Below are 22,605 nucleotides of genomic sequence, written 5' to 3'. Positions count from 1 at the left end.
GAACAGGGGACGTTTTGGCGGGTGGGAGCGAGAGGCGAGATTGTGGGTGAGACAGCGGGATAAGGACGGGTCAGGACCTGCTGGTGGGGGGAGCCCAGCTTGTGTGTGGGGCTTCCTTAGCGGGCTCGTCAAGCAACAAGTTCAGCTACTCTGTTGGCTCCAGCTTCTGGCTAGACTTCTGGCCCAAATGATCGACCTTGTTCTGTGAGAGTGCTGTGTTCGGTGACCTGGGTGTTGACCATGCAACGTCACAGGTTTGGTGCCGTCCGTGTCTGGGCTCACGGCCGAGACGGTCTTCGTAGATCTCGCGGAATCTCGAGATAGGAAACACGGACGAGGCGATACCACGGGCAAAGGACCTGTAGGGGCCGTCACAGCAAGTCGTCAGTCTCAAAGTGCCTTCGACTTTCCCATCCAGGCTGCTTCTGTGCAACCTGTCAGGCGGGCGTCTGTCAGACAGGGGTCATGATCACCGGCCGCTGTGCAGCATCCGGATCTGAAGGATTCTGCTGCTTACCGTGATTCGGGGCGTCCTGCGTCGTCTGACTGAGGTGGTGACAGTGTGATGTGATTCGAGGTGCAGAGAGAGTTGTGCGTGGCTGGAGCCTCGTGAATCGATAGCCAAAGATGGTTAGAAATGGATTGTTGCTGAACAAATCGAGAATGCGATGGGTATCTCTGCAAAAGCAATGTGGTCTTCCGGGTATTAAATGCTGTAAGAAGTCGACTCCAGGTCTTGAAACAATGTAGATGCACGCGATGCTATCAAAACGACAGTCTGAAGAATAATTCGGTGGCAGGCCAGTATGCAGGCAAAAGATTGAACATATGAAGAAAAAGGGGCAACAAGCTGCTCTGCAGACAAGAGAAAAGAGCAGGTTTGAAAAGAAGGTAAGAAACGACGCCGGCGTGATTCAAGAACGTGGTGGGAGAATGAGATGGGACGGACAAGCTCAAGAGGCAAGGTAATTACTAGAGAACTACCAGAGCTCTGCTTACAGCCTGCCGTCTAGGGAGAAGGTGAGGAGGGGGAAAGAAGTTATAGACAAGATCGTCTCCAGTGTGTTGTGCCCAAAGAAGGTCGCGTCGAAACAGCCTACTTGTATTATGCCGCCCGCGCACTTTTCGATATTTATCGGGGGCCGTGAAGCAACAGGCAAGGATTGGTGCGAACCCAGGCACGCCGCTTATCACGGCGTGGAGGCATCTGAGTGGGAGCTGGGGTGAGAGATGCAATACGGGCCGCCTCAGCGAGGGGCGCGGGACATTGTCGAGCACGGCGCGGCTCTTGCATTGTCCCCGCTGTTCCAGAACGAAGGGCCTGACGGCCTGGCCCGCCAAATCAGATCTGTACGGCCAGCACTGATCCCCGTTGTGTACCACAGGACTAAATGCTCTGTTTGGCAATAGGGAGGATGGTGAACCAACGGAAGTTCCATGATCCTTGCCCCCTGCCCTGTCGGTTTCTGGCGAAGGTCCGCATTGATACGTCAGATCTTGCTGCCCCAGTACTTTATTGCTTTCCAGGCTCGGCAGCAGGCTGCCTGTGTACGTGATGATACAACATCTTGCCGATTGATCCGTATGCCCTTGGGAACAGCCTTGGCTCGGTGGATATTGGTATGTCGAGCCAAGCAGGCCTGCAGGGCGGGCTATCAAGGAGAGGAGGCGTCCTAATAGGCACGACGTTGTTTTGTGCATGCACATGCGGCTTGACAGGAGATGCTCCAGGGGTTCGGGGCCCTAGGTCCAGTCGAGTCTCAGGTCAGGGTCGCCAGGGTCTGCGGGAAAACTAGTGCAGCAGCTCGTCTCATCTCACGAGGCAAGGCGCCCGGGCGGAGCCCGAATATACCACTGCCTGCTCTTAATCATTTCAGTAGGCCTGACTCGATACGCCATGAAAATAGTTGTGCGTACTTCGAGACCTTTGCCGCCCATGTTGAAAGATGTTTGGCAGGATCTGCTCTGGCCGATCAATGCAGTCGGTGCCGGGCTGTCTCGTTTGACCCGTGCGGATCATACACCACTGTTGTGGAACACACGTACACAGTTGACGACGACAACAACAACATGACCAACAAGGGCCAAGGCTATTATCATCCTAAGGCAGAAATTAGGTCCTCTTGATAATGATCACCGTCAAGGTGCTACTTGGTGAGGTTTTCTCGAAAGGCACGTGGTGTAAACCTTGGCTACCGACTCGGCGCTTGCCCGGCTGCCCTGCATTTAGACATCGGATTGTGCTGATTTCGTCTGGTTTATTTGCCTATGTGTCGATGAAGATCCGCTTGCCGAAGACCCATTCGGCGGCAATCTGATGTGTTGAAACAGCCCCTCAAGCCTCTTCGTGGCTCCAGACGCCACCATCGCTGGAGAATCCACGAAGGGCGTTTGAGGATGCCAACGCGACCCTTCCAATAACCACCGCCACGAACACAGCAAGTGACGAGTCAGGTTTCACGGCCAATAGTGCATATGAGACTCACACGCTGATGTCAGGCTGCCGATGTCGACAGACTCGCGTCTCTTTGCCGGGGATTCCCAAGCATCCCATTCTTCCAGTTGATTTTTTACTGCGTCAGTGCAGGCAATCACCACACGAAGCCATTTGCTTCCTCGGGTCTCTAAGTATTAGACACACCCTGTCTCCTCGAACCGCCATCCCCCGCACTGCCTGGATCCGCTCTGTGTTTTAAAGGGGATTGTCGTTGTCGTTTCGATAGCGGGCAAAAGCCCCGGCCAAAATTGTTCATGCGGCAAGACACATCAAATTGTGTCAAACAATATTTGTCTGGAGCGCAAGAGACGCCCCAGCGATAGTCGTGGCTGCAGTCACTTCCAGTATAGATCTGCCGCAATTTTGCCCTCTGCTGCTGACCTCACAAACTGACGCATATTCGGGCCACTTTGTTGGGCTTCATCCAAAACAGCGTGGGTCCCGTTGCCGTCAGCCGCGCCGCAACATGCATTCCGCGAGGCTTCGTAGACTTCATCCCATTCGGTCATTGTGAAGTCACCCTCGCTCTCAGCAAGCAAGAGCTCGCTGGATGATGTGAATGCCAAGACATGGACGGATCGGGATTTGTCCGCCTGTCGTGGAGAAGGGTCCATTGTGATCTGGGTCTTGCCGTCACTGAGCGAGACGGCTGTAACAGCGCAAGTGGCTGTGGCCCTCATTGGCACTGCAGCGGACAGGAGGGCCAGGACTGCAGTCTGAAGCAGAGCCGGGATGATGAGCAGATTCTGTCAGGAAGGGTCAGCAGCGTTCAAGCAGCCCCGGCCAAGGAGACCAGGGGAGGGGGCCACGGGGAGCTCTTCAGCCTCATACCGAGCTCGCCTGGACGAGTTTCGTGTTGACATATTCATTGGCAGGCGTTGCTGTCACTTGCAGGACGATCTGTACGGTGCAACGAGGGAAGTTCTTGACCAGGATAAGCTGTCGCAGTGACTGTTGCAACAGAGATTCCAGATGCCTTTCTCTGGTGCCTATTGGGGAGACGTGAGCAGATGTTTCCTGATGGGCTTTTCTGGTTGCCCAGAGAACTGACCTCCAACTCCTGAGGCCGGTCGGACTACGACGTCGACCAACGCCTCGTAGGGATGCTCATCCCGTTTCTGGGCCTCGACTGGACCATTTGCAGAGGCTGTGATGGTGTAGCCCGCATAGGAATAAGTAGCAGAGCCGTCCGCCTTTGGCAACGGCGACATAGCCGCCTCGGGCTGAATTGACACTGTCATTGTAAATTGAGGCCAGCGTTCGAATACCCAAGGGAAACTGAGGTTCTGTGGCAGTCGGAGAGATTCTTTGCACAGAAAGGAAAGTCGCTTCCACTAACATTTGTCGGCATCACAACATAAAAAGTCGACGGGAATGAACTCATAGGCCCAGGAGAGCTTTGAGCCCCACCACTGATTGACTTGCGCTAGTGGGTCCCTGGAAATGCTTACCACAGTACCATGGGCAACTGCGTGCCTGGATGCGGCATGTGCATGTACCTAGGTACCTATACAGTCATCAGGCCTGCCAAGTTGCTTTGTAACTCGCATCAACGATGGCCAGTCAGGAACTACGAACTTCGTCAGAACATCAACAACCTTGCTGCCATCTACGCATGTGGGTTCACTGACTGTGTATTGAGATCATGGCTCCTACTGCAATGGCTCAGGCCACACAACAAGCGGCAGACACCAAGTCTCCGCCGATATCAGCACCGGCACCAGCATCAGGGCCGCAGGCAGTACCGAGTCTGGGGCACAAGCTTCCCAAGCTCGAACCCAGGCGGCGCCGAGCACAGCCTGAGAATCCCATCCCTTTCCCCGATACGCCTGCTCTTCCACCACCCCCAGAAAGCCCAGGCTCGTTCCGTGTACCGAGCCGTCGCATCTTGTCCAAAGCAGACCACGACTTGTTCATCTCCTCCCCATCCTTCAACCTGATATTGTCATGGATCTTCGGCCTGTCCGAGTCTGTCGTCGACTCGCCCATCTCAGCAGTGAAAGACGACGAGCTGACCACTCCAGTACGGACGCTCTTGGAGATCCTGGACGAGGTAGAGCAGCTAGTCTACCAAAACCCGCCCGACGACCAGGGAGGCTCGAGATTCGGCAACAAGAGATTCAGAGACTTCCTGGACAAGGCCAGGACACAGGAAATGAAGTGGCACCAACGGCTCGGCGTCGAGAACCCGGAAGCCGTCGCCGAGCTCTCAATGTACCTCAGCCAGTCATTCGGGAACCGGAAGCGCATCGACTACGGCTCTGGCCATGAGCTCAACTTCATGATCTGGCTGCTGTGCATCTACCAGCTGCGCATCGTCACGCGCGAAGACTTCAAGCCTCTCGTGCTCAAGGTCTTCACCCGCTACCTCGAGGTCATGCGCGTGATCCAGTGTTTGTACTATCTCGAGCCGGCAGGCTCCCATGGCGTGTGGGGCTTGGACGATTACCAGTTTCTCCCTTTCCTGTTCGGCGCGTCGCAGCTGGCACACCATAAGTACATCACGCCGCGAGCCATCCACCAGGAGCTCATGCTCGAGCAGTTCGGGAAGGACTACCTCTACCTGAACCAGATCGTCTTTGTGAACAGCACCAAGACCGTCAAGGGCCTCAGGTGGCACAGCCCTATGCTGGACGACATCTCATCCGCAAAGTCGTGGGAAAAGGTCGAGGGTGGAATGCGCCGCATGTTCGTGGCAGAGGTGCTGAAGAAGCTGCCAGTCATGCAGCACTTCCTGTTTGGGTCCCTGGTCCCGGCCGTGGACGGCATGAGCGAGCAGAGCCTGGCTGGGGTTCCGGACGAGGAAGATGACGATGAAGGCGGAGAGGTCCAGGTTTTTGACGAGGGTAACGTCCGGCACGTTCATCAGCAGAACGGCTGGGGTGAGTGCTGCGGTATCAAGGTTCCCAGCGGTGTTGCTGCTGGGATGGAGGCCATGAAGAAGGGCGAGACGCTACGGAGGATACCTTTCGATTGAAGAAATTTGGAATAGGTATGTCATGGGAAACTCGCAGCGGATGAAATTCTCTGTATGTGTGTCACGGCTTATGAGACAGTGAGAATTGACTACCTCGATCCACCATAAATCGTATCTGGAAGTTCTCGTCCGGCATATCCGATTGCAATCCAATTATCCAGAGTAGTTCATGAAGCTGGCAATTCAGCTGGATAGAAATACAGGTGCAATTGATCAGTTTCTTTGCCACCAGACTGCTGGCCAACTACGCTCTCTGCTTCTCTTGAATTTCCTATCTTTTTTTTAGTCACTCCGAGCGGCAATGCACAGGCGTCACAATTTTCACAAGGAAGCAGTTTTGGCAGGCATGCCGTAAAGAATGCTGCTATTCCAAGTCAGAGCTAACTATTCGCGCTGTATACTTGATGATTTCGACAAAAGCATTCTAAGAATGGGACACATCGTGAGATCTAATGTTGGGAAGCCACATGAATTAAAAAAGAGACCGCTTGCTGATTACCTCGACGCAGACTTGAGTGTGAGAGAATTAGTGGAAATGAGAGACAGGAAGTGAAAAGCAAGAGCTGCAAAGCTTTGGGCCGTCACGGCTCGTCTTCCTTCGGCGGAACACCTCTCCCCTCCTCACTTAAGCAGTTGGGTCGCCGCACGCCACGTCGTACCACGTGTACGGCTGGAAGGGGTCGATGGAGTCGACCTCGTACGCCACGAGGCCGCCGTACAGCTTGCACCTCGGGGCCCCCAGGCCGGGCTCCAGGTAGAACGAGTAACTGAAGCATCTCTCGACGGCGAACTGTGTCACGGAATGTCAGTACAGGGGTCAACAGAATACGAGATAGGAAACGGGGTCTGCTGGGGTCGGGGGTTCACTCACGCTGCAGAACTGGAAGCAACCTTGCAATGTCACAGGCACTCCGACCTTGTTATAGGCATATGTGGCGAGGTAATACGTGCCGATGGCCGTGCCCCGGATGCCACAGTGAATGTCATCTGGCGACGGCGTCCCGGTCGGCGCGTCGGTCGCGGAGATGGTGTTTGTGGGCGCGATGACCGTCGTCGGCAGGTCCGTCGGCTCGACGCTGGCCGAGGAGATGGGCGGCAGAGTCGTGACGATGACGAGCGTCTGCGTGGTCGAGCCCGAGGTCACGGTCGAGTTTGCCTGGTCGATGGGAGTCTGGGTCGGGTTGATCACCAGCGACGTTATGGTCGAGCTGACGTCAATGTCAGTCGTCGGCGTGGGGATGATGATGGACGTTATCGTTATGAGCGACGATGTGGGCTCCTCGACGCTCGTGGGGGCCACGAGGGACGAGTTGGTGAAGAATGCCGTGCTACTGATGTTTGGGAACGATGTGAACGATGTGAACTCCGTGTTCGGGATGGGCAAGATGCTGATTTCAGGCGAGGTGATGGTGATTTCAGTCGTGGTGACACTGATTTCGGGCGTGGTGATGTTGGCAAAGGAGGTGAAGTTCGCAGAGACCGTCTCCGACGTTGGAAGAGGCGTGGGCGTGATATCAGGGGTGGAGATGTTGGGGAAGGACGTGAAGTTCGAGGGGGCCAAGGTCTCAGTAGGGAGGATGGTGAAGTTGTCCGTGCTGGTAGCGTTGATGAGAGTGGGAAGTGCAGAGCTGGTCTCGTTCTGCCCATGCTGCCCCGGGTCTGTGATATATGGCCCGCTTGTGGTGGTCGAATTGGAGATGGGGAAGTAGGGCGTGCTTGTTGTAACGTTCACGGTGAGTGTGCTTGTTGTGATGTTCAAGATGGGCGCGCTTGTTGTGACGTTCACGATGACTGATGAAGGAACCGAGGTACCCGTCAGAAGGTACGAAGAGGTGCTGACTGAGGTGTTCCCGTAGGGGGCCGAAGTGAAGTTGCCAGCAGATGATGATGCGGGCGAGCCTGTACCGAACACGGTGACGGTTTCTGTGATCCTGACCACGGAACACACGCTCGTACTTGTGCTCTCGGGAAGTGCCGTGGAGCTATCAATCGCAGCCACGCTCACCGTCTCGTCGGGGGGAGGTCCATATGTTGGAGGCTTATACGGAGGCACGGACAAGACCGACGTGGGAAGCTGCCGGTGACGGTGACCTCTATTACGGGGGTTGAGACGCTGATATTAGTGTCAGTGGGGTGGTTCCAGGAAAGGTATACAGCCGTGTCTCAGTTCCTTCGGGAGTATTGATTGATATCACATACATTATTGGCATTGGGTGCTGCGAATACCGGGGTACAAATGAGCCCTGCGGCGACCAGAAGTACGTTGTGATGCATGCTTCTGTTATAGAAAGACTACAGAAACGAGTGATTCAAGCGGTACGGGTAATCAGGAGGAGGGTGCGTTTAGAGAGTGGATGCAAAGCGAATGACCGTTGCTGATGATGTGTTGAAGCTTTCGTCCTGCCATCTCGAGCTTCTCCTCGAGTCTTATAGACATCTTCATCGCTTGGGGTCCAAAGACTCAATTCACAAGGGATAGTATTCTCAGACCTAACCAGGCAATTATTGGCATGTGAGGGCTGTTAGCTCTCGCGAGGCTGGGAAGGGGATCTCCATGGGCACACTTTTTTCAGCAAGGGAGAAACCACCACACCATTGCGCCGCCATCACGAGGCGGGCAAGCCGCCTTGGACCTCCACCTTGACATCACTTCCAACCATGATCGCCAAAAATTTCCTTTAGGGATTCCACCTTGGCTCAAAGTCTCAATGTCTCAATGTATTCGGCTGCCCTTGACGACCTAGCGCTTATTTTGAGTGAGGCTCCCTAAGAGAAAAAGAACGGTTGCCATACTGTACAGTCCGAAATGTGAGACCCCCTCGCCGGTCGATCGGTCAATGAACAGATGCGATAGGGTATCGAACAGGCTCACGAAACGCCCCTCGCTTCCCTTGCGTGATCCCAAAATGCAGATATGCCTTGCTTCCTAAAGACGCCCTAGAATGCTTCCTGGCTGAAGATTATACAGTGTTCTTTCTACAGCAGCCAGGGAAAGGTAGAATGAAGGCTGGACCGGTCCGCGCACAGTCCACCCTCACAAGCGGCAACAAAAACAGCCATAGTCCGCTGTCTCATAATCAATCTTCCCAGATGGTCTCCAGGTCCAGATCCCCTCTTCTCTCTGCGCCACAAACACTCCACCGCTTCCGCTTATCTCTTGTCCCAAACCCGCTCAGCGTTCGGCCGCGTACTGGAGCGTCCAGGCTGCTCCGGCCCTTAGGCTCACCGCCGTCCTCGGCATCAGCAGCAGCCTTGAGCTGAGCAATCTTTTCTGCCTCAAGCGCAGCCTCCTCGGCATCGGGCGAGTCCGGGATAGTCTCCAAACTGGAAATGCTGGGGCTTCGAGACCTCATGGAAATGGGCGTAGAAGGCATAGATGATGATGGAGCGTAGCCGCCAGAAGATGCATAGCCGTCCCTCTCGCTCAGTAGATCGTAAGGTCGCTGGATCGGGGAGGAAGTAATGGATGATGATGTAAAAGAGCCGGGCAGCGAGCTTGTGCTGGAGCTCGGTATGTGACGAAGAGGCGATGAAGGACGCCGCTGGCGGACCAGGGGTGTGGCGACACCCAGGTTTGGGGAGCTGTTCCTCTCTGACAATTGTCGATCAGGGAGGACGGATGTGCGAGTGGGCGAGGCAGGAGGGTACATCTCATCGACTGGTTTTCGCAAGGACCGCTGCCGTTGTGGAGAGCCCTTTGGGCTCTGGGGACGTGGTATGAGGATGTGGCCGAGCCCGTTCACACCGGGCATGGACTGGGCACGACCCATGGGAGGTGGCGCCAGAGTGGCAGCTGATTTGGACCTGACATGGTTGCCTGACAATGGCGAGGTCGTCCGCGGGCGATATGGCAGAGCGGCGGCGTTCCAGGTCGGGGAGATTGGCGAAGAAGGCGAGGGATCGGTAGAGCGACGCATAGTGGGAGGCTTCCGAGGAGATTCGGGCTCAGAGGACTGAGACTGGGGGTGGTAGTTTGAGTGTTGTAGACGAAGAGAAGGGAGGGGTGCTGAACGGAACTCCTCGAGCTTCTCAGTCTCCGGGACAGGCTCCATGACGATGATGCCTCTAGGTGCCCGGGAAAGGATCACCGGAATGACGCATGCATAGAGCAGCGAAAAGAGTAGGAGGTGGTGGTCTGGACGTGACTGGAGGCGAGATGTAGCGGTAGTATGGTGGAGTCGTCGCAGCAGGTGCAGAAGTCGGAGGCGCGATTGGTGGAGGGGCGACAGGCTCGGCGATGGGTCTCTCCTCGTGCAGGCACGCCAGTACGTGTTTTGTGGTCGACAATGAAACGGTTTGTCGAGGCGATTGGAAAAGGGCTGCAGTGTGACAAAGACAGAGAAAGCGCAGCCACAGCGGTGAAAAAATTGTAATTCTGGTTTCGAGGACCGGTGCGAGGACTGTCTTAGGCCATTTCAGCTCGTTGCTTCTCCTGTCAGTCGGTGTACTCGGGACGCTGCAGCACTGGGAAGATAGTGCTTGCGGGGAGCAAGATTCGAGGGGGTCGTGGCGAAGCTTGGAGGAGGCGACGTCGTGATGGTGACAGGAACGGTGAGGTAGGAGGAAAAGAGTTGAGGTTGTCTAGGTATTCTGAGGTGGGTTAGGAGAGGTGTTGTGTAGACCACGAGAGGACAGGGTCGGGATGGTGACGGCGGTGGTATGGGTTGATGGGGAGGCGAGGCTAAAGAAGAGAACTGGGGTTCCTAGGACTCAGGCCTGTCACCAATGCCTAGTGCCTGGCCGTTTGGATCTGGCTCCAGCCCGCTCACTCTAACGTCCTGCCGCGTGCCTGTCTGGTGCACGCACACAGACACACCAAGGTACCGTGGGTACCTCGTGTGGTAGGTGGCGCCCAATCCACATACAGGTAGATCTGCTCTCCATCTATCTGACCAGGCGCCACACCAAGCAACGATCCCCTGGCGGCTCACGCCAGCAAACGCTTCCTTGAGGTGCTTACGGTACCTTGATTTTACATGGTCAATCTCTCAGGGTCAATGCACGTCGTCACTTGGCAGCAGAAACCATAAAGCTTCCTGCCCATGACGAAAGACAGCAACACAGCAGGCGGATAGACGGGCAGTGAGCAGTCCTCGATACGAGCCATCACTGGAATGCAAACGGCACTATAGCTCAGCACATCACTACAGAGCACACACTCATCCCTTTCGGGACCGCCCAAGGCCCTCTCGATCACGGGCCGAAGTCACGATGCTACGCTCCTTGACACATGTGACACTATGGCGCTGTGCACAGATTCAACTCCTGCAGCCCCTACAAATGCACTCCGTCTGTCCGTACTCTGCGGTGATCAGAACTGCAGATGCTGAGGCGGTTCATGCTCATGATTCATACCCTCTGCCCCGATCGCCCCCACTGGCCTTGGACTCTGTTCATGCGCATGGAGCTGCTTCTCCATCTCCTGCTTGCTTGCTTGCTTGCTGTCCACCACAACGCCGAGTCGGATGACAGCACATGAATATAGCAGAGACCCCTGGGCCTATATCTGCCGTCACACTGCTGTTACTCCTTGCCGCACTACAGTGACTGACATACTAACTCTGTCATTATGTACGGCAGACGGCTGGTATGCGAACAGGAGCACGATAGTGATCTGCGCCGTCTCACTCACCGCCTGCATCCTCTTTCATGGGACATGCATGACAAGCGTCGGTGGGACGGGGCCCTGCAGCCTTTGGAACCTCCGAGCCCCGCCTTTTGTTCCTGGTGCTGGTCCGCTGGCGGGTAAGGCGCCAAAGGAAGAACAAGCAAGACACATTGCATTGCATTTGCGACCTGCAAATAACCAACCGTCACTCCCTCGCGTCCCGCCTCCCCGTCGTCAGCCCGTCAGCCTTCGCTGTATATGCGCGATCTGCTCGATCTGTGCTGCGCGAGATCTCCTCTGCCTCGACCGTCCCACTGCTCGGAACATTTCCACCAACACACCGCACTACTTTGTAGCCGACCAGCAGTGGAATTGCTATGACACTACCGCTCAGGGATCTGGACTCTCGAAATTCAGGGTCCTCCAGCGTCCCGGGGCCATCCGCTTGATTGGTGGACTTTCAATTAGTACAGGCCGACCACTTCTTCGGGATCCTTTTTCAGGAAAGCTCCTATGTTCATGGTTTGCGGCTTTTTAATTTAGTAGCTGGGCAAGACGATTTCGGAGGGCATGGGTTTGAGACAAATCCGTCAGAAACTGGCTTTGATGTTGCCTGCCTCGAGCCTGCCAGACCGTGGTTTTCGGGACTCTTCCAGCTGTGCAATGAGAGAAGGCTAATTTGGCAGGGTTCATGAAAGACCGTCGTCCTCGGGGTGGATCCCCCCACAAAGAGGCGGTCACTTGATCGTACCCACGGGGACGGCTCGGCCGGGCAAACCGAGGCCCTGCTCCATTCCTAGTACGGCTTCGGCCCAGGGGTCGGCGGACTCGAAAGACGGGGCCCACCCGAACAATGCGGAAGAGAGCACGTAACGCACCAATGGACGGCGAAGCAACACGGACTCATAGGTAATCGGTCTAACGAGGGAGCAGATCCAACGGTTTGTCGTGTTGCCGGCTGTATTCTGCCCCTGCCGGACTCCAGTGCCGGCACTTTGCCGACCCCAAAAGAGACTTTTACACCAGTGGCGGGTCTGAGGAGGACTCGAATATACTCAGAGACAGATCTGTCATCCCATCAGTTTGCGCCATAAGGAGCGCTGCGATAGCGGCTAGGGCATAGCTGTTTTCAAAGAGCAATCTCCCCAAGCACAAAATTAAAGAGGTATCAAGTTGCTGAGAAACCAAAGACATGATGTAGCGGATAAAAAAGTAGTCTCCAGCAGAGAACACGGCCAACAGACTGTCTCTCCTTTGTCTTGTCGATTGAGAGGTTCCACGCGGATTCCAAGACTTAAGGGCTTACAAGGCTCACTAGCCGGCTATCATGTCATTCGATGCTCTTCACAGAGTAAGCGGACCGTCGACTGGTGATGGCCTCCGCACCGGTGAAGCGCTAAGCCTACGAGCTGGTTGCCGGCTGTAGAAAGCTGTCATATCAGATCAAGACGGCAAGAGATTGGAAACTCCACGATAGTGCCGCCTGTCCCATGGTCACCGACGAAGACACGACGTGTTCCGAAGCACCTAAGAAAACTGGCCGTCGGAGACATTCCTCGCTGTGGAGCCCATCCGCGCAGGTAGGATAGTAGGGGGCTTCAGCAGGGAACTGCTCATCGTATGGCCGACTTGGCCGGGGTGCCCGCTTAGTTGATCTCCATGACCCTCTCCTTAAGCAGTGGCTGGATCTACGATCGTCGTCCTGGGGAACATCCTCATAGTGCTGGCGCGATACTAGTATACGTGGACGATAATGGCCGAGAAATGGCCCGGAGGACCCATCAAGAGCAACGCCCAGGGGGCAAGATCTCCGCGGGACGATCCGGCGAATATGGCCATGATTAACACAAGGAGGAGGCTCGGCGGTATAGTGGACTGCCCATACTGGGCCAAGTGAGCATTTGAGGGCCCATAGTCCAAATCAGATTAAGCGAATGCTGCATACATGTACCTGCTGAGACGGCAAAATCACTTGTGGACTTGTATGGTAGTCAGGCTCCGATGAAGATGTGTTACCATAGCACGCCACAGGCTGGTTCTCACATTTCACGATATTGTTGACCTACTTGAGAGGTATTCAGGCAAGCTAACATGCTGTCACCGCATGAGACAAACCTGACGGCCTGGGCTGGTCAGTGAGACCTCAGGTCATACATGATAGTGGATGACGGAATCAAGAGCGACGTGTGTGTGGCAGCGCGGAATGAGGTTATAGGGCCGATGACTACCTGAGTGAGGAGCCTGTGGCATTTTAGAATCTTCACTTCTGCCTGTTGGTCGTACCATCCGAGCGCGGTCCTTGGATAAGGGGCATGTTTTACTGCCTCCTTGTATTTCGAGCGGTCACATCCATTCTCGCGGTCATGGGACCAATCCTGCTCAGATGTATTTAGGAGCCAGCACAAAATCTAGCTGTCCCAACGTGCTTACCATGGCCTGTAGGCTTGTTTTCATCCCCTCGGGTATGCTTTCAATGCACGAACATTGGGTTAATCTGGATTCTATTTCTACATGCATGTCTGCTCTCGAAAAAAAAAGGATTCCACGCTTTGGGGGCACTTCTCTCTAGCAACCCATGATTTATGGTCAACCCGTCCTACAACATGCGTGTGACAACAGTACATTCAGAGATCTCTTATTCCAGAACCGAATTCAGGAGTCTGTCCTGCATCGAGTAGCAGGAAGCAGGATAGCAAGCCATCAGACTGCCAAGTTCGGTAACGACCCAAGGCTTCAAGGCTCGTTGATTCGAAATCCGATTGAGATATGAGGACCAAACTTAGATGGTGGCATAATACGTCCTGAGATCGAGCCAAGCCTATGTGGCTTCGATATTCTCTGACTCTCAAGCCCGATTTCATGCTGTAGTGACGTTCGCTGAGACCGCCAGAGATACGATTTCATTAGTGATAATTTCAGGTGTGGTCAGGGCGATTGTTGCCGATCGCCCTTGGTTGACGTGACAACGCCATGTGCTTGACCATGCACTTGATGAGGCAATGAAGGGAGGCGGGGTTCTCTGCTTAGTTCGCAGGCTGTCTTGTGCCGTTAAGGTCCTCTGGACCAAACGACATGGGAAGCAGCTATGCGCAGACGTCCTTGGTCAGCCAGGGGTTATCTAGGGAGCATCAGTCTGGGGAGGCACTTACATCCTCGAGGCGGAGAACACAGTAGTTTCCATCCTTGTCAAACATCAAGATGGGCATTCGCAAATCGCAGAACTCCCGGATGCTAGGACGCAAGCATGTTAGCCCTATCTCTCACTTACAAAACAGGAGGGTGGGGGGGGGGAGGGGCTCACAACTGCCTGCACATGCCACAGGGACTGGCAGGCGGCGAGATATCGGTGGCCACCGCCACGGCCTTGAAGCCGCGGTGACCCTCGGTCACGGCCTTGCCAAATGCGACCCGCTCCGCACAGGTGCCGACGGGGTAGGCGGCGTTCTCGACGTTTGCGCCCGAGACGTAGGCGCCGGCGCTGGTGAGCAGCACGGCGCCGACGCGGAACTTGCTGTAGGGGCAATAAGCCGTGCCCTTGGCGTCGACGGCGTGGCGCCTGAGTGTCTTGATCTCGTCCGCCGTCAGGCCAAAGGTCTCGGCGGTCGACTCGATGTGCTGCTCGTTGATGCTGGAGAGCATCGGGGGCGGTTGGGGTGCCATGCTGATGATCTGAGGCAGGGGTTCAAAAGTTTGGTGATGAGGGAGTGCTGGCTGAGACAAGCTCGATGAATGGACTGCCCTACCGTGACTTGTCGCAAAAAAGAAAAAGAAAAGAAATCTATTGCCGTTCCTTCCTGCCTCGAACAAAGTTTATTTTCGGTAAGGAATGAGACAAAATGAAGTAATGCCGTATTGAATCACTGAGACTGATAAGTGAGAGAATTCGGGCCTTAGTGTCCCTAAGGAGCATCGAGACTCATAGTGGAGTGCGGTAGTCGCCGGCAGCCGGCAAGGCGGGCTTGCTAACTGCACTGGATTCTTCTCACCCGTTGACGAGTATTCAACGTCCAAAATGGCTCATATACCTGGACACCCGGAATATTCACGTTTTCTTGCCCTATTGATTGTGTCAGTTGGACATCAATAGTCGACGCTGCCGGGCCCTTGTGAGCAACCCAGCTACACCTGACCGTTGCGCTCACCCGGCGGGCTTGTATACCTCCGATATCTGGGACATTAAAAGATATTGGACTGTATATTTCTGATCCGATGTAATCGTCAATGGGTTCTGGTGAGCGTGAATAACAAGCAAACACGACACTTCAAGGTGAAACTTTGTGCGGGAGAACCAAAGTGCCGGGACACTCAATACACTGTCGCACTTGCGCATCACTATTACTTTGCAGCTTCTCATAATCTCTCTATCATTATCTTCAAGGACGGGCAATAACAGTTCGTGATAGCACACAATCCTATGAATGCTTAAGCACACGTCTCTTCCCAGGAACTCCACTCATATTGGGATAGTCATGGGGTTCATCACACTGGCCCCTCCATCCACCACCATATTGGCCCCGTTGACATAGGATGAGAAATTACTTGCCAGAAAGCCCGCGACTCTTGCCACCTCTTTTGGTAGACCAGCACGCTCCAGCGGGATGGTCTGCTTTTGAGCCTTGATCGTGCGCGCAAAGTATCATTAGCAAGAAGAAGCTGGGTGCGAGCTACGCTGGTGGAATTCTTACCTCGGGTGTTTGTAAGGATGCTGGGGGGAATTGTGCTGTCATCCCTCTCATGTCCATCTGCATGATAACATGTCAGTATAGTGGACAGGAACAATGCCCTGGCTGCGGCTGCTTACCCCGTTCAGATCAACGCCCACGTCGACTTGGCCCGGGGAAATGCAATTGATCCTCACGCCACTTCCCTTGAGCACTGCAACGCCGGCCCTGACGACCCCCAGTGCCGCGTGGGCTGCCATCGTGTAGCTTGGCCCCCAACAGCCGCCATAGGTAGATGCAACACTGCTGATGACGATGATACTGCCGTACTTTTGTGACTTCGGCGCAGCGTTGGGGTACGATTGCTTCTCAGTGAGCTTGGCCATGGCCGGGGGCGCGTACTTGAGCGCGAAGAATGGAGCCATCGAGTGCGCCTCAAAGCACCTCTGGAGGTCGTCCGGGGTGGTATCGTGGATCGATGGAGGCCCGAGCAGGCCAGATGAGCAGACCCAGATGTCGAGGCGGCCAAAGGCGTTTAGCACCTCGTCGATGAGCACGACCGTGTCCTCCTCCTTGGCGATATTAAATGGATAGGGGATGACCTTGGTCTGAGGGTGGTCCTTGGAGAGAGCATCGAAAAAGTTCCTGCCAGTATCTAAGGTCGTTGCTTGATCACAGGCGTATATCGCAGCAGCCCCGTGTGCTGCCAGCTCCTGGACGATGGCCTGCCCGACAGGTTGCGAAGTACCTGTGACGACACAGACGAAGCCGTACTTTGGATGGCGTTAATTTTGTGCTTCATTGATATACCATGGGAAGGCGATGGAGTCCAACAACTCACGATCTTGCCGTCAGGCCGGTATGGGCTGAATTCTTCAGCAGTATCCATTTTATCACGTCCGAGCGGCTAGACCTTACGAGCGAAAGTATGTGTATAAAATACAGTGTATGGAGACTATCAGTGAACGACACGATAACAAACCCAAGAAGCAAGATTCTTGATACGAAGGCTGGAAATACTTTGGGTGTTGAACATGGAGGCCTTATACTCGGGCGTGTAAATATGATGTCGAGCCATTTGTATTACCCATCGACAATGGAATGATTCTGGTTCGTCAATGGCTACGTAGGTACGGTAGGTGGTTGGTTAGTGTGCGATTGAGAGGTGCTTCTCCGAGGCACCGCTGGGTTACGGAAATCGACTGATGTGTGCTCGAGATAAGGACACACAGCAGGCGGGTTCGGTAGTACAACAGCAGCTTGCCTAGGTAAGCCAGGGCAAAGCAGCCATACGGAGGGTATCCCGTGGAAGGTTATCCTATGGCCCATAGAGGGTTATCCCACAAGAGGTTATCCCACTGGGAGGAGTGCTAAATACTGCCCAGGTGGTCAGGTTCTATCTAGTGCGAGGTGCAGCCTCTCGACTATTCGGAGGTCGTTTAGTGCTTAGGGCCTGAGCAAGAGGACTTGGGTAAGCACAGAAGTGTGAATTTGGACCGCATGCAGATCTGCAGGGCTGCCATTGCCCAATGGCCGAGCGTATTTGCGAATATCGGTGCAGGAATTGGTAAAGCTTAACTTGTTCGTGAAGACTCTCGAGGAGACTCGCTTGTCGGACTGGGGGGATGGGAAAGCAGAGTCTGGGAAATCACACCTTAGATTCCGATGTTGCAGCGATCCCCACCCCCCACAGGCTGGCTGGCCGAGTGCCGGTGCTATCACGCTTGGTCTGGTCTCGTCTAGACTTGTCCGTCGACCAGACTTGATTCCCTGCCCATTTCAGACACAGAGAGCACACGACTGCAGCCACCAATTGATCGCATCTCGCGATACACCGCCCTCCCGACCACCCCTCAAAGACATGCGGCACTTATGACACTAAGTTCGACCTCTGTACCACCGTGTCTCTGCTTTCTGCGTCATCGAGAGAGCATCTGCAGCTGGGCAGCCCGCCCTGTTACACGAGCTCGTGCCCTGCCCTGCCCTCGCCCGCGCCCTTCTTGATCTCGCCCGCGACCGCGACTCTCGACCCGATCTCACCATGGACCAGGCAGATGTCCCGGCGCTGCTAGCGCGCCTGGCCAGCGACGAGGATGCCTCCCGGAAAATGGCTGTGTTCAAGCTCCAATCCTCTATCAACGACCCTGCCTTCGCCGACGTCTTCATCTCCTCGGGCGGCCTCGTCATCCTGCGACGTCTTATCATGAGCACCGGTGGCAACACCCTCGCGTACTCGCTACAATCCTTGAGCAGGCTGCTTGAGGTCGACATGGGATGGGACATATTCGAGGGCCACATGGCCACCGACCTTGTTGAGCGCATCGTAGAGCTCATCGTCATGAACCCCCTGGTCAACATCCTGAGAGGTGCAATGTCCATACTGGTTGCGCTCGTCTCCCACTCGCAGTCGGCTCCCAGGACCAACCACATCGCCGCCTCTGTGAAAGGCCCTAGTTCATATGGCTTTCGCGCCCTCAAGCCCGCCGTCGCCGTCTACCCTCAGCTTTTCGAGCACGTCATCTCTCAGCTCCAATCCGCCGACCACGCCCTTTGCGCCAATGCATTGATGCTGATCAACGCACTCATACGTGACGCCGTGTCGAAGGAAGAACCGCGCAGTACTGCAAACGGGGCACGGTCAGGCGCGAATGAGGATTGGTCAAAGTTCATAAAAAAACTACAGGATCTCGGTCTGATCAAGGCTGTATACAACCTGATGCAGAGCTCGGCAATGCAGGACCTTGCCCAGCCTCTACTTGAATTCCAATCACTTACGAAGGTGCTCCTGAGGAGGTGGAAAGAGGTCAAGGTCGATCTGGAGCGACCCGAGCACAGGAGAGCACTGAAAGGTCTGCATCTTGCCAGCGCGCCAGATAAGTCGTTTGGCAACGGGTCCGGCTCTACCACCCCGGTGATGATGGACGGCGAGAAAGGTGGCAGGAAACACAACCCAGAAAAGTGGCGCAGGCTTGGTTTTGAAACAGAGAGCCCAGCATCAGAATTTGGCATTGCTGGGTTCCTGGGCATGATGGACCTGACGGATTACGTGCGCAAGAACGAAGACGGATTCCAGAAAATGCTTTTGGAGCAGTCGACGAGACCACTGAGCGAGAGATGTCCAGTCGCACGTTCGAGTCTGGCAGTTACGACAATGCTTTACGAGCATTTTGAGGTGAACAAGGCAGATCTTGAGGATACGAAGGGCTACCAAGCGCTTGAGAATGCCAAAAACAACGACAAAGTTTTCAGGCCTCTGTTACTACAATGGTCGCGGTTGCACACTGCTGGTCTCCATGCTTTCTTCCGGTTGTGGAAGGCAACAGGCGCAGAGAGGGACGATTTTGACAAGGTGGCTGAGCTGGTCCGAATACTCATCGAACAGGTGGTCGGTCAAGCGAGTAGGATGAAAGACGTGGTGGAGGTTGAAGAAGAGCTCCAGGAGCAAGACTGTGCGCGACTACGGGAACTACAGATGGAGCTTCTCGATTTGTCATTTGACGACCAATGGGGCCAGCACCTCTACCAGGTGCGTGAGGAGCTGAAACACGAAGCGTTGTCTTTCGTAAAGGAACAGCGCATTCGCTGTCTACTCCAAGGGGCTTGGTCTTCCAGGCCGTTGCCACGGCGCGATCAGCCGGAGCACCAACAAGATGATGGCTCGGGAAAGAAGAAGCTGTACCAGCCAAAGCCATGGAGGTTCGCGAAGCTGTCTCACAACAGACGCTATCTTCACTACGCCGACTTCGCGGAGAAGATGGAGCCAGATCCTGGCCTCGACTCTCTTGCCGAGAAAATCGACCTGAGCACCATCAGCTCAGTGGTCTCCAATGTGTCTGCCCCTAACGAGGACGTCCGGAGTGTATCTAGCGGATCTACGCTCAAGAACCAGGCGGCGAACCCTGGCGCGATGGCAGGCACCAATGCCGCGCCGAAGACGACGACAAAGATCACCATCTACAGCTACGTGAGGCCGGAGGAGGCGGCGAAGGGTGGTGACACCAAGGAGCAGGCCATCCTGACTCTGTTCCCTCTTAACCACTCTCTGGCGTCTGAGTGGCTGGACGGCCTGCTCATGCTGCTTAACCAGGCGCCGATCACGGCGGAGACAAACAAGCTGGTGACGCTGGTGAGCGATTACGGCCTGAAGATCAGGCTGCTTAATGTGAGGGTGGATGCGGTCTATCAGGGGCCGCCACCAGGAGCCGGCGTGGTGCCGAGCAGGGAAGGGTTGGACGATGATTACTTCTATGAGGTTTAGCCTTGCTGCAGTCAAGGCGATGTAGAGGTCCAGTCCACGGATAGCTTTTTCCGTTTTCTGTTTTTGTTTTGAGTCAACGCGTATACCCCGATTTAACCGAGGAGGCTGAGGGTTCGAGGGCTGTGGGGGACTCGAGAGCATGTGTTCAGGTTTTGCATATAATAATGGTCTTCAGCATAGCGATAAGACGTTTGTTTCGCGCTGTTTGTTTCGCGCTGTTTTTTTCTTCTTTTTTCGCGATGTACCATAGTTCACGTAAATAAGTACGCTCAGCATGATCTTGAACCAATGTCTTAGGCATCTGGGATGACCTTTGAAAGGAGTTGAGAGTGTGAACAATCAGAATCCTCCCAGGTGGAGACGAGATACACACAGTACACCTATGAAGCAAGTTGACTGATTCCAGGCAATAGAAAAAAATCAAGAGGAATGCCAGGGTACTGGAGGCAGCACAAGGCCTCGTGTGGGGTCACTGACCCAGCGCGCCGGGCCGACCTGCAGCAGCTTTACACCCTAGTCGCCTTAGTCTGCTAAAGACTGGGCTGGCAGGTGGCTGGGGTCAGGGGCAGGGGTCCAGCTCCGAGCTTAAATCAAACGGTCCCCGTCATTGACGGTTCGTTTGCCAAAACATGTTACAGTGAGCCCCTCCAGGCTTATGACAACATCAAAGCCCGTTCGTTCTTCATACATCGCGTGCATCAATCTCCGCCGTCTTCGAAGCTGCATTGAAGCGACGAGATGCCATACAAGACCCCATCCAGAAGGGGGGCGTCGGCCAAGAAGCCGTTTACGCCTCGCAAGAGAGGTCTCTTCGAAGACGGCCAATGGCTCTGTGAGGCCCACCTCCCCACCGCATGTGACAGAGTGCCTTTTCCCTCTAACCATGACCCTTTTTATCCTTGTAGGCGAATGCACACCGCGGAAGCCGGCTCTCTGCCTGACAGTGAAGAAGGACAGTCCGAACAAGGGCAAGCGGTTCTACACATGCCAGGAAAACCCCAAGAAATGCGACTTCTTCCTCTGGTTCGTCTCTCACACAGCTGTCTCCCGAAGCTCGGTGTACTACACCTTGTCTAAGGGGCATCTCGAGTCGCTATATGAGCACCTCAGCTTACATCAGATTCAGGGAGGAAGAAGCAATGAAGCGCGAGCGCGACGCCCTTCTGCTTCACAACTGTAATTCTGAAAACGGCATCACCACCAACGTGCGGGCCAAGACCCCCGAGCCCGCACCACCTCTGAACCTGCCTGCACCCAAGCCGGCCGCGCCGACCATTTCTCAGTACTTCGAGAGGCCCGGCGCACCCAAACAGAGGATTTTCAAAGGGCTCGATGAACCACGACAGGTTCACCCCTCACAGTCTAGCGACACGGATGACGAGATGAACGTGCCGGAGCCCAGCCAAACGCTCCGCGGATCGAGCTCGTCTAAGTCACTCAGCACCGACGCGGCAGCGGCAGACGCTGGTAGGTACGGCTCTGGGTTGCAGGCGCGGTACGGCGGGGGAGCTCCGGTAACGCCGACGGCAAAGCGGAAGCGGGGCATCTTCCTGGAGGACAGCGACGATGAGTTCGGGGGCGACGACCTTGACGACCCGGAGACGGAGAGGCAGCTCGCCGCCATCACGGACGAGAGCGCGCGGAAGCAGCAGCGGACGAAGGACGTCTACGATACGCCCGCCACAAACAAGAGCAACGGCCTCCCAACGCCCGTGAGCAGGAGACCGGGCCTCCTAATAGCATCTGATGAGCGGGAGCGCACGGCGAAGCACCAGCAGCACGCTGGGGCTGGCAACGACGAGGCCCAGTCGCAGGTGCTAGGAGACCCCGAGACGCCTACTCCCTACCGGAAGACCGACGCCCTCGCCGGGTTGAAGACCGCCACCGCAGCGGCAGACAAGTCGCCGGGCAATGCGGCCGTTCTGGATGACTACCCCAAGATCCTGGACGAGGTGCTCTCCCTCCTGGCCCACCAGCCGGTCGCGGAGTCTACGAAGCGGACCTTAAAAGCGGCAATGGAGCGGCACGAGATGCGCGTCAAGGGCGTTGTCCGTGGCAGGGAGGCTGCGAGGGCGGGCATCGCGGAGCGGGATGCCAGGATAGGCGAGATGCAGGACCGCATCGTGGCGTTGGAGAACGCCAGGAAGATGGACAGGGAGAGGTTGCGTGAGCTCAGTTCGGGGCTGCTCAAGTTGAGCCAGGAGGATTGAGTGGTCTGATTCGTCTGCTTTACTGGGTTATGGCCGGAGTTTTATTAGGGCTTTGTTCACTGTGTTTGGGAAGGTCCAGCGGGCTAGGACTATCGTGAAAGGACTGTAGTGAGAGAGCCTGGGCCTGGCTTTACGTTTGGCGTGCAGGATAGGATACCCCATTGAATATTTATAGAGACTGAAGGACCAAAATGATGCACGAGGAATCCACGGGATTACTTCCCGTCAAGTTCGACGTGGGTGATGTGATGATTTCATCTGGCATTGTTTAGATAGATGAGTCGACTTCACTGTTCCTCGGTTCGTGTTTTCAATCGAGCCGCTCGACCTCCCAATAACTGCAGCCTCAAATTGCAAGGCTTGCCTCGCCTCGCTTCTCCTTCGAAGCTAGGGA

The 22,605-nt window shown here is 55.3% G+C and overlaps 9 protein-coding genes across 9 annotated transcripts; 3 read left to right on the top strand and 6 right to left on the bottom strand.

Moving 5' to 3' along the window:
* Nucleotides 1-145: 145 nt before the first annotated feature.
* J7T55_008709 (uncharacterized protein) lies at nucleotides 146-561 on the bottom strand (the record flags this gene model as incomplete). The annotated part of the gene is made up of 2 exons (XM_053139055.1): nucleotides 146-359; nucleotides 518-561. 2 exons carry the CDS (start codon nucleotides 559-561, stop codon nucleotides 146-148), a joined length of 258 nt encoding a protein of 85 aa, XP_052997984.1.
* Nucleotides 562-2,832: 2,271 nt separating this feature from the next.
* Nucleotides 2,833-3,708, bottom strand: J7T55_008708 (exosome complex subunit rrp46; the record flags this gene model as incomplete). Its single annotated transcript, XM_053139054.1, has 3 exons — nucleotides 2,833-3,243; nucleotides 3,329-3,486; nucleotides 3,549-3,708. 3 exons carry the CDS (start codon nucleotides 3,706-3,708, stop codon nucleotides 2,833-2,835), a joined length of 729 nt encoding a protein of 242 aa, XP_052997983.1.
* Nucleotides 3,709-4,142: 434 nt separating this feature from the next.
* Nucleotides 4,143-5,474, top strand: J7T55_008707 (serine threonine-protein phosphatase 2a activator 2; the record flags this gene model as incomplete). The annotated part of the gene is made up of 1 exon (XM_053139053.1): nucleotides 4,143-5,474. One exon carries the CDS (start codon nucleotides 4,143-4,145, stop codon nucleotides 5,472-5,474), a length of 1,332 nt encoding a protein of 443 aa, XP_052997982.1.
* A 625-nt stretch (nucleotides 5,475-6,099) lies between these two features.
* Nucleotides 6,100-7,684, bottom strand: J7T55_008706 (uncharacterized protein; the record flags this gene model as incomplete). Its single annotated transcript, XM_053139052.1, has 3 exons — nucleotides 6,100-6,264; nucleotides 6,346-7,567; nucleotides 7,674-7,684. The coding sequence occupies 3 exons, from the start codon at nucleotides 7,682-7,684 to the stop codon at nucleotides 6,100-6,102; spliced, it is 1,398 nt and encodes a 465-aa protein (XP_052997981.1).
* Nucleotides 7,685-8,551: 867 nt separating this feature from the next.
* On the bottom strand, nucleotides 8,552-9,526 carry J7T55_008705 (uncharacterized protein; the record flags this gene model as incomplete). Its single annotated transcript, XM_053139051.1, has 1 exon — nucleotides 8,552-9,526. The coding sequence occupies one exon, from the start codon at nucleotides 9,524-9,526 to the stop codon at nucleotides 8,552-8,554; it is 975 nt and encodes a 324-aa protein (XP_052997980.1).
* Nucleotides 9,527-14,105: 4,579 nt separating this feature from the next.
* J7T55_008704 (cytidine deaminase) lies at nucleotides 14,106-14,742 on the bottom strand (the record flags this gene model as incomplete). The annotated part of the gene is made up of 3 exons (XM_053139050.1): nucleotides 14,106-14,165; nucleotides 14,232-14,313; nucleotides 14,384-14,742. 3 exons carry the CDS (start codon nucleotides 14,740-14,742, stop codon nucleotides 14,106-14,108), a joined length of 501 nt encoding a protein of 166 aa, XP_052997979.1.
* Nucleotides 14,743-15,535: 793 nt separating this feature from the next.
* J7T55_008703 (3-oxoacyl-(acyl-carrier-protein) reductase) lies at nucleotides 15,536-16,632 on the bottom strand (the record flags this gene model as incomplete). The annotated part of the gene is made up of 4 exons (XM_053139048.1): nucleotides 15,536-15,697; nucleotides 15,768-15,824; nucleotides 15,884-16,516; nucleotides 16,585-16,632. The coding sequence occupies 4 exons, from the start codon at nucleotides 16,630-16,632 to the stop codon at nucleotides 15,536-15,538; spliced, it is 900 nt and encodes a 299-aa protein (XP_052997978.1).
* A 1,152-nt stretch (nucleotides 16,633-17,784) lies between these two features.
* On the top strand, nucleotides 17,785-20,001 carry J7T55_008702 (elmo ced-12 family protein; the record flags this gene model as incomplete). Its single annotated transcript, XM_053139047.1, has 1 exon — nucleotides 17,785-20,001. One exon carries the CDS (start codon nucleotides 17,785-17,787, stop codon nucleotides 19,999-20,001), a length of 2,217 nt encoding a protein of 738 aa, XP_052997977.1.
* A 738-nt stretch (nucleotides 20,002-20,739) lies between these two features.
* J7T55_008701 (uncharacterized protein) lies at nucleotides 20,740-22,211 on the top strand (the record flags this gene model as incomplete). The annotated part of the gene is made up of 3 exons (XM_053139046.1): nucleotides 20,740-20,857; nucleotides 20,907-21,024; nucleotides 21,080-22,211. The coding sequence occupies 3 exons, from the start codon at nucleotides 20,740-20,742 to the stop codon at nucleotides 22,209-22,211; spliced, it is 1,368 nt and encodes a 455-aa protein (XP_052997976.1).
* Between the last annotated feature and the right edge of the window lie 394 nt (nucleotides 22,212-22,605).

This window comes from Diaporthe amygdali (genome assembly GCF_026229845.1).
Source record: "Diaporthe amygdali strain CAA958 chromosome Unknown NODE_4_length_2575358_cov_65_588622, whole genome shotgun sequence".
NCBI classification, from domain to species: Eukaryota; Fungi; Ascomycota; class Sordariomycetes; order Diaporthales; family Diaporthaceae; genus Diaporthe; species Diaporthe amygdali.
This window is presented reverse-complemented; position numbering and strand designations above follow the sequence as displayed.